This window comes from Embiotoca jacksoni, unplaced genomic scaffold, assembly GCF_022577435.1.
Source record: "Embiotoca jacksoni isolate LCO1_2020_lvr unplaced genomic scaffold, fEmbJac1.0.p SCAF_5, whole genome shotgun sequence".
Taxonomy (NCBI): domain Eukaryota; kingdom Metazoa; phylum Chordata; class Actinopteri; family Embiotocidae; genus Embiotoca; species Embiotoca jacksoni.
Window position 1 is genome coordinate 3,352,315 of NW_027185403.1, and position 9,619 is coordinate 3,361,933.

The following is a 9,619-nucleotide window of genomic DNA, read 5'->3' on the forward strand; positions in this document are numbered from 1 at the left end:
AAAAAAAAAAAAAAAAGGCCGGTGTGACGCGAGGCGCTGTGTGGGTCAACACAAAGCAGCGGGTTTGATTTTAGATGTAATATCCGCCGCTAGGTCCCACAGTCAACGGGCAGCTGTTTCCTGGGGACCGCTGAGTCCGGGGCGCAACTCGTGTGCGCCCCGGATATTAGTCCGTGCACAAGGTTCAAGAGTTTGTGTTACAAAATGGATGAATTTAAAGCATGTAATCTGGACTACTTCCCCGAAAACATTTTAATTGACGTGCTGTCGTATCTGAGCGTGCGAGAGCTTGTCAGAGCTGGGAGGTAAGGGGGTATCTAACTTTTGCTCTCGGTGTGTATATATATATATATTTTTTTTTACTAATTATTCGTCTTGTTAAACAAAATTCAGTGCCAGATTTTTTTTTTTTTTAATTTATTTTTGTTTTCCCTTTGTTGTGACTTCTGTCGCGTGAAGTTGTTTTTGTTGACTGTTGCGGTTGTTTGCAGAGTGTGCAAAAGATGGAAACGCCTCGTCAAAGATCAAAGACTCTGGAGAACTGTCGATCTGACTGCTTGGAAAGGGGTGAGGATATCACGAGCAATGCGGCTTCAGCCTTTTTTCTTTTTTTTTTTTTTTGCTTTAGTGCGGTGTTTATTGATACACGACTGTGTAAATACATGACAATCCTCTTGACAAATAACACTCGTGCCAAAAGCACAACTTTCCTATTTTCTTTGGGGGATAAAGAAAGAAAAAGAAAAGAGTCGATTTCGGCTCTTTGTACTCGTAGTTTGTAACAATTAAGACTCCCAAAAATTCAACTTTTCCGTCTCATCAAATCAAATCATTGCTCAGGCTCCCAGTGTGGCATTAAAATAAATATACACAAGACACCCCTGAATATCCTTTGTTCATCAAACTGGTCATCTGTTGGCAGGTTGCTGGCGCTCATGATTAAATTCTTACATTTATTTCTCTGTTCGGCGTTTTTGTTTGTTTCTTTTAAGGTTTAACATTTCTATTCAATGCGTTATATTTTATGCTTCATTTTGTTGGTTACAAATAAAATAGGAGCCTATTTTGGTTACATATGAGTCGTGCGTCTTTACAGCTGTTGGCAGAAAGTGTTCCTTGTTTTGCCTCCTGTCCTCCGCCCTCAACACGCGTGCATTCATGGACTGTCCGCTGTGTTTCAGGTGACGTCCCGCATCCTTTGGGTCCTGCTGCGTCAGTACCTGGGTTGCGGACTGAGGTGCCTTCGCTTGCGTGGTTTGCTACTCTCCGCCCGAGGCGGCACCTTTCTCTCTGAGTCTTGGCTCAAAGCTTTGGCCACAAAATGCCCTCGCCTGAGTAAGCTCTATCTTCTGCATGCGGACCTGAGGTGCCTGCCCAATTGCCAGATCTTACCTCCATCCCTGCAGGTGTTGGAGCTGCGTGGTTGTGAGTTGCCTCGTGTTTTTTTCAGCCAGCCTACTTCCCCCGCTCATCCTCAGGAGAGTGCAGAAGCCACATCCAGCGTCGGTGCTCAACAGCAAGGAAAGGATCGGAAAGGAAAAGTGCTTAACTCTCCGTCAGGCGTCGGTATCGAGAGGTTAGTCCTTAACAACGTGCCCTCCTTTACAGACCAGCACCTGCAGAGTCTGACGTCATGGGAGAGGCTCAGTCGATTAGAGCTACGAGACACTTTTCGTGTAACAGCAAATGGGCTCAGGAGCTGTGCTGCCAAAGATGGACTCTGTGGCGTGGTAGGGCTCTCAAGGCTCAAGTTTCTGGAAATAGGCATTACAGGACGGCAGGGATACCAGTTACAAATGGCCTCCCTTGGGCTAGGGGCAGGATGGCTTGGACTGGAGGAGCTGAGTCTTGGTGGTAAGGAGGTGGGGCCCGGCTTGCTGTGTGCCAGCCGTCTGAAGGACCTGAAACATCTGTGTCTGTGGAACTGCACACTCAGCGAGCTGCAGATAGTCCGGAGCTGCAGGATGCTCCGTGGACTTCGGCAGCTGGAGTTTCTAGAGGTGATCTTCCAGATTCGACAGAGTCCACCGGTAGTAGAGGAGGAGGAGGGTGGTGGTGGTGGTGGTGGTGATGATGGTGGTGGTGGTGAAGGTGAAGGTGAAGGTGAAGAAGAGCAGGACAACGAAGAAGCTGCAAGTGCAGATAGCAGCAACGAAGAGAACAAGACACTAGATATGAATGATCCTATTCCAAGTCTGCGTCGCTCTCTGGCCGTCCGGCTGCCATCCTGCTCGCTACTTTTCACCAACTGCTCTGTTCAGATTAATACAGACTAAATGAGGTCTCCACTATGTGCCGTATACAAATGGCCAATGTAAATAAAATTCCCTTTCGCACAAGTTTATGTAGTTTTAAGTAACGTTATTCATATAATTAATAGTTGAAACTTTTATTATTGAGTCACGCAGACACCACAAATTCATGTAAACCGGATTCAGAACGCCACATTTACATTCTGTGGTAATACTACAAAAAAGTCTGAAAATGAAGAAAAATACTTTTTCAGGTCGTTATGTCAACAACAACATAAAAAAATAAATTAGAAAACAGTTAGTTTGTGGTACTATAGACATTTGATAAAATTATGTTTTTTTTTCCCCAGGCTTTTAGAAAAAAAGCTAACAAGCATCAAAACTGAGTAACCATATTCCGATCGTCTGTAAACAGGAATACTGAATTGACACTTTAACAATCATTGTAAGTACAATACGAAAGAAAATAGGAGTCACTTTCAGTTTCTTTATCCAATAATCCTGCAGAAAAAAAATGCACAGAAAACATAACCTCTCCAGTGGAGGTAAAGGGTGGCAAACAAAACAGGTCAATATCAAGCAACAAATAAAACAAGTCTTAAGAACCGGTAAGACTACGAGTACACACAGTACGCCTACCGCGGCCTCATGACATACAGGATCCAGGTTTAGGTTATTTAGTAGGGAAAATGACATATCTTACAATGTTAATGAAGGTGAAAAAATAGTTCCTGATTCCATCCCTTTATCTGAATCCTCTTAAAAATGTAATGTATTTTTCCTCGGCCCACGCTGCACCGTTCCTCCAAGTAAAAAAAAAAAAATTGTTGCTGACAAACAAACAAACCGCCCCGAAAAACCTCACCACCTCCACTGCGTGATAAATGTGCATACATGCCCTTTATTTCGGTTGTGACCAGATATTTCAAATTGATTTCCTTCCTGAATAAACTTCAGTGAAAGCTTACTTTTAATTGATTTACATATAATGATATAAATTTTCTGTTAAATGAGATTAGAAACTGTTTAGAGATTAGCTGACCAAACAGGATTGTTGGCAAATCAAATTACTTTGATGCAAACATCATGAAACAAAATTAATCTTGCCACAAAGCAGTCTTTTTTTTTTTTTTTTTTTTTGCCTCACTGACTTGAGTGGTAAGCAAGAATATTTGATGGGAGACAAAGATTGTATAGTTTCTGACGGGTTGTATTTGCATATCTTCCAACCCAACTGCCTCACACAGTGTTTTCCAGGGGAAATAGAGGGTAGCCTCACTTCACAATAAAAAAAAAAAAAAATCTTGCAGAGAAAAAAAGGCTTTTGGGAAGTCACAATATAAAGCAAAATGTATAATGTCACTGTAGACTGTAAACCGATAAGCAGGTGTCCTATACAAACGCAAAGAACTGAGGCACTCTACTAGCAGGGATCCACCTGTTTCCTGTTGCTTAACCACTTTTTAGCAATGCGCACCGGCTGGCCACATACAGTATATATTACAAGCAGTTGTTCGGTTTTGGTAATATAAATGCACAAAATAACATATTTAAATTCATCTTTACCAAGTCCCTATTCCCTCTTACTTTGTCAGTTTTTGCCTACATTGTATGTAAATGTCAGTTTATTGTATTAATAAGGAAAAACATTGAATCTCTGTGTCATTACACTGAATTGTTTTGCTTTTAAACCAACCATGTAAAGAAGGTTGAGGAAGAGAAAGTGATGTTTTGAATAAACCTATTTTGAACAGATCTTCTCTGATGTGTCATTTGTCTTAGAAATACAAATATTTGAAGTTAATCACTTAAGTCTGTTAGACTTTTAATAAAAGTGCACCTATCAGCTACACTCATGTAAAAAAAAAAAAAAAGCAAGTTCTGCTGTTTTTCATAATTGACAACAGAATGATTTTTTTTTGTTGATTTTTCAAGGCAAAATACTGTATAGTTTCTCTGGTCTCACATTCTCTGGCATTAACTTTTTTTTTAAATTTTTTTATTTGATCTAAACTAATCATAAATGATATGTTTTTGGACAAAACAATTTATCTGAAGATGAATCTTAATCGGTGGATATTTCATGATGATGATAATAATTATTTGTTGCAGTCCCAGACGTTGTCACTGTCAAATACATAAGTCATTGTCAAACATACAGTACATTCAAGCAGGTTGTACCTACTGACATATGTGCCTTTGGTAAATACGTCATACGAAATGAGTGACAGCAAGACTGATCCTTTAAAAAAAAAAAAAAAAAAAAACATGACAGAGGGCGGGTCGATTGCTGCTCTGACCAATGACATGCGTTCCCGTGCAGCAATTCTGACCAATGGGAGCCAAGACTGGCGTTTTGAAAACGTTGGCGGCTGAGGAAGTTCTGGATTAAAAGACTGGGCTTTCCACGCTTTAAAGTTCCCAGTTTCTCACTGCGATGCAGGTAATTCGACATGTTTTATTTTAATAGTTAGATTAGGACTGGGGAGCGCTTTGTGAACGCAGAATAACTTCTGACAGCGCAGTGTATATTTCGCTCACGGTCGACGTACGTTTCGTGCTAACGTTCCTAGCTACTTCAGCTAACTAACGTAGCGTTAAATCGGTGTAAAATAAGACAACAAGTCGCGTAATGTTTGTTCGTGACAAAATATATATTCATGATCAGGGTTTTTTTTTTTTATATCAAGTAGTTAAACCGTTGAGGCAACGGGTTTAACGTTGATCAGTGGCCTACCGAACCTCTTTCATTGTTTAACTATTGTGTAAAGTACTTTAACGTTTTAATTTAAGTTAAACATGTCCCTGGCACATGAGCTACGTTTCTATTTCATTTCTTTAGTCTAATATATAACATAAATAAGACCGTAGAGTCGTGATAAACGTCGTATATACGTCACACATAATGACGTAATAGAAGATCTAACAACGACGCCCGAAGTTGTCTGCTGTCTTAACGTGGATGACATAAAAATTAAAAAATAAATAAAAGACCACCTGCACAGTCTAATCACATACAGTCCATCATAAAGAACATATCCAAATAAGTGGTTAAACAACAACAACAACAACAAAAAGTTATTCTTTCTGGGTTTACTTGCAGCTAAGTGGAGGCAAAAGTAAGATTTAATGTTAGAAATACATGTGAAATACATGTTTGGCATGTATACCTCGGACATTCTTTATAATATCTAATATAAACTTGAAGCTGAATATAAGTTTGAGAAACTTAGTAGCTCAAATGAGTTTATTTCTTTCCAGAATAAGGAAAATTATGAGCCCAGGGGTCTCCACAGACCGGTAAGTAGTGACAGCTGTTGGTTTCCTATATTAAACAATGTTAAGAGTGATTTAATCAAGTGAAGTTTGACAGTTATTAGCTGCATTTTTTTTTAATTTTTTTTTTTTTTTGTATCTGTTTGCTCTGAACATCAGTTTGCAACCCCGAGCATGGTGGCAGGGCCGCAGCGCGTCCTGGTGAAACCACGAGGAGACTCGGTGAACAATGTCCTCACAGGTAACTTCTTCCTCCTCGCACGCAGACAACATTCAGACACCTGAGGAAATGCTCCACTTTTGATTTGCGTTGTCCTTTCTAGCCCCTGGGAGAGAATGTGTTGGTTCATCTTCCAGCTTTACTTCAAGGTAAGTGTACGCTATAGTAGTAATAGTACCCCTCCAGTTAAAAAAAAAAAAAAAAAAATTGGTTGCTTCTATTTAATAACTGCAAACATCCAAGTGATCTTTTTGCACTTTTCCACCAGGAAAGTTACCATTGATGACTTTGACATCGGTCGACCGCTCGGAAAGGGCAAATTTGGCAACGTCTACCTTGCGCGGGTGAAGGAGAAGCAAGCCATTGTGGCACTGAAGGTGTTGTTCAAGTCTCAGATGGAGAAAGAGGGTGTGGAGCATCAACTCAGGAGGGAGATTGAGATTCAGGCCCATCTCAAGTTAGTAACGAACATTTCTTTTGTCGTCTCGCGTTGACGTTGAGCGACATCTGACACAAAAGTCGCTTTACATTCTCTAGCAGCAGTTTAGTTTAGGAAAGACAAAATGCACTGTTTATTCATTTTGTTCTTCTCCTCAGGCACCCCAACATCTTGCGCTTCTACAATTATTTCCATGACCGCAAAAGGGTGTTCTTAGTGCTGGAGTATGCCCCACGTGGTGAAATGTACAAAGAGCTACAAAGATGTGGAAAATTTGATGACCGGCGTACAGCCACGGTAAGAGCTCAACCAAAATGAATTGTTGGAGAGTAATTCCCAAATCCTGACCACACCCTAGGAAGCACACTGAAATTATTTGTTCTTACATTGCATGCGCTATTTTTTACGTTTTGTGATCTAATGCTTACCTCCTTTACATTCTCAGTACATGGAGGAGATATCTGATGCTCTATTGTATTGCCACGAGAAGAAAGTGATTCACCGCGACATTAAGCCCGAGAATCTGCTTCTCGGCTATCGTGGAGAGCTGAAAATTGCCGATTTTGGTTGGTCTGTCCATGCACCGTCTCTAAGGTGAGGGACCACAGTGCCATCGCACCGATGTGCTTTGTTACGAGCGCCTGTTCACTGCTGTCGCATCAAGCTGCTTGTTTTTTTTTGTGTGTCTTCGCCCTCCCTGCTCACATCTTGTTTTTAAACCTCCACAGACGTCGCACCATGTGTGGGACTCTGGACTACCTTCCTCCTGAGATGATCGAGGGGCACACCCACAGTGAGAAGGTGGACTTGTGGTGCATCGGCGTCCTCTGCTACGAATGCTTAGTCGGCAACCCACCTTTTGAAACCGTCAGCCATTCAGAAACATACAAAAGGATCATGAAGGTTGGCGTTTGTCTTTTAAATGTCTCATTCACGCAAAGAAAAGTCTTCGGAAAACATCTGCCAGCAGCCACTTTGATTAGGGGTGGCTGTGGCGCAGATGTTAGAGCGGGTGTCTTATAAACTTAAGGTTGGGGTAAGGAAGTGTCCTTGGGTAAGACACTGAAGTTGCTCCCAGTGGTAGGAGAACATGTTGCATGACATCGCTGTTGTTATTGTTGAGTGAGTGTGGAAATTGGAAACATTCCAAAGTCTTCGAGACCGCTCGGGTGGAAAGTCGCTAAATAATCGTAGGCCGTTTTACCATTCTGCGGTATGCGAGATGAACCTTTCAGGTTTCGGGAATTTCTCGCACTAGGTGGTGTTCATGCAAGATCTCTCCTACATCACTAAAAGAACAGTCTTAAGTGTGTGTAAGTTGTGTACTGGACCAGGATTGCATTGCTGTCTAGTTGTAATGTCCCGCAGGTTCATGCTTTAAACTAGTAGGTGTAATTTAGCTCGGAGACGCTGTCAGTAGATTAATCTGAAAACCGGCGTCCACTGTCAATCCATCCACATAGAAGAGAACACATTCATTCACATCTAAGCAAATTAAGAATGACCAAAACACATTTTTGAGTTCAGGGTAACGTCTCTCGAACGAAATTTTTTTGAAACCAAAATGTTTAGAGAATTGGAACATTAAGTCTTTGGTAAAACAAGTTGACGATATACCACAAACCATAACCTGGCTGTGTCATTACATCCCTAGAATCAGAGAATAATTGTGGTATTAATATTGGGTCATGATTTATTAAATATCAATCAGAAAAAACACGGGTATTAAAAAGTATAAATGTCAGGGTGAAGCATCCCTAAGGAATAAAAGCATTACTAGATTGTGTCTTGCATCCCGGTAATAACTCGCATGAACTATGTTTCTGAGGAGAGTCTGTTGAAATCTTTAAAAATGCCATTTTGACCTTTTGCAGGTGGATTTGAAGTTCCCTAAAGTCATCTCGGATGGCGCACGGGACTTGATCTCCAAGCTGCTTCGCCACAACCCCATCGACCGACTCCCACTACAGAGTGTCATTGACCACCCGTGGGTGCGCACCAACTCCCACCGGCTCTTGCCTCCGACCTGCCCCACCAAGAAATCCTGAGGCCACCTGGCAAGGATCTTCACATCTCTCTAAAGGGTCTTTTATCTGTCCTCCACAAGAGACTTTTGCCGAGCATGGTTTGGTTTCACTGCCATTCTCCTGTCACATTTTATGATAGGTACACATTAGAGGGTCTGAGTTTTTTTTTTTTATTATTATTATAATATACAAGAATAATATGCAGCAAATCTCATCATTTGAGAAGTGTGAGGAATATTCCACTTCTTTTGCTTGAAAATGACGGCAGTTAATCGATTATCAAAGTAATTTTACTTCTTTCTTTTTTTTTTTATCGTTTGGTTATTCACGCCAACTCCTGTATACATGTGTATCCACTTTTTTATATTGTACAGTGTGATGTCATTATCTATATTTAGTACTTTTTCTAGAGGTGTTTGTGTTGTAATTTCTTTATTGAAAGGTTTTAAAAGGCTCTGTTTTGGACGGTGTTGACACCAAAGTACTACTGTTAGACTCCTCAAGCCGAGTATAACCTCAAATAGTTTGGGCCTGGGTTGGGTAAGCATATTTTAATTTTCTTCAAGCTACACTTTCTATTTCTAATAATAAAATCATCTGTGGACATCTAGTGAGTAATTGATCATGGTTGTAGATGTTACATTTTTCAGTTATTGTTGAAACGTTACATAAATGTTGATTGAACTTGAATTTTGGGGGCTAGTTTGGGAAGCTTTTGAAATATTTAAAGCAATTTATAATCACTCACCCAATGTACCACGAGACCTAATCCCTACCTTTCACGATGAATTGTCATCTGGTAGCGTGGCCGAGCGGTCTAAGGCGCTGGATTAAGGCTCCAGTCTCTTCGGAGGCGTGGGTTCGAATCCCACCGCTGCCAATAGTTTTGTATTGTCGGTGTACACCCTATCCATTTAAAACAATATTAGTGGCACATACACGGAACCATGGACTGTCAATATACTTTATGCTCGTGTATCTTTATGAACTGTGTCTTCACAAAAAGTATGTTCTCCGTGATGACCGACCTAACGTCACGTTCACTGAAAGCTTGTGACTGTTACCGTCCTCATACAGTAAATGCTGTTAGTTTTAAGTCCTAATTATTCTATTTGCTAAATTGTCAGGTTTTTTTTTCCAATCCACTAAATTAAAAGCACGTCTTGCACACTTAACTGTAGAAACCGTCAGCATGGCTTTGATTTCGGTTGCCGCAGCTCCAGCCTCTAGAGGGCGAGTTTCTCTTTAATGTGGTTTATCACATTTAATATCAGCAAGTGACCGAAATATCAGGGGGGGGGGGATTAGTTAATCCAGACTTTGACTTATATTGTGTGTTAATATGATTAAAAAATAGAAATCACGTTTCATTGTATTATCCTCTTAATATTGTGTTATACTTTTA

General features: G+C 40.6%; 2 protein-coding genes and 1 non-coding gene across 3 annotated transcripts; all 3 read left to right on the forward strand.

Annotated features, from left to right (window-relative positions):
- The first annotated feature begins 149 nt into the window (after window positions 1–149).
- LOC138211648 (F-box/LRR-repeat protein 12-like) lies at window positions 150–4,007 on the forward strand. Its single transcript, XM_069171628.1, has 3 exons — window positions 150–305; window positions 492–567; window positions 1,182–4,007. The coding sequence occupies exons 1-3, from the start codon at window positions 205–207 to the stop codon at window positions 2,274–2,276; spliced, it is 1,272 nt and encodes a 423-aa protein (XP_069027729.1). The 5' UTR covers window positions 150–204; the 3' UTR covers window positions 2,277–4,007.
- Window positions 4,008–4,619: 612 nt separating this feature from the next.
- aurkb (aurora kinase B) lies at window positions 4,620–8,823 on the forward strand. Its single transcript, XM_069170772.1, has 9 exons — window positions 4,620–4,695; window positions 5,514–5,552; window positions 5,688–5,769; window positions 5,852–5,897; window positions 6,017–6,205; window positions 6,346–6,484; window positions 6,633–6,781; window positions 6,916–7,090; window positions 8,062–8,823. Exons 1-9 carry the CDS (start codon window positions 4,690–4,692, stop codon window positions 8,233–8,235), a joined length of 999 nt encoding a protein of 332 aa, XP_069026873.1. The 5' UTR covers window positions 4,620–4,689; the 3' UTR covers window positions 8,236–8,823.
- A 189-nt stretch (window positions 8,824–9,012) lies between these two features.
- trnal-aag (transfer RNA leucine (anticodon AAG)) lies at window positions 9,013–9,094 on the forward strand. The gene has a single exon. It is a non-coding gene; the product is annotated as a tRNA-Leu (tRNA).
- Window positions 9,095–9,619: the final 525 nt, after the last annotated feature.

Bases quoted from the DNA above. Each gene is read 5' to 3' on its own strand.
- LOC138211648 (XM_069171628.1), top strand. From the start codon at position 205: ATGGATGAATTTAAAGCATGTAATCTGGACTACTTCCCCGAAAACATT. The intron at 306-491 runs GTAAGGGGGTAT...GGTTGTTTGCAG, and splicing joins GAGCTTGTCAGAGCTGGGAG to AGTGTGCAAAAGATGGAAAC. The intron at 568-1,181 runs GTGAGGATATCA...GCTGTGTTTCAG, and splicing joins ATCTGACTGCTTGGAAAGGG to GTGACGTCCCGCATCCTTTG.
- aurkb (XM_069170772.1), top strand. The intron at 5,770-5,851 runs GTAACTTCTTCC...TGTCCTTTCTAG, and splicing joins GGTGAACAATGTCCTCACAG to CCCCTGGGAGAGAATGTGTT. The intron at 5,898-6,016 runs GTAAGTGTACGC...CTTTTCCACCAG, and splicing joins TCTTCCAGCTTTACTTCAAG to GAAAGTTACCATTGATGACT.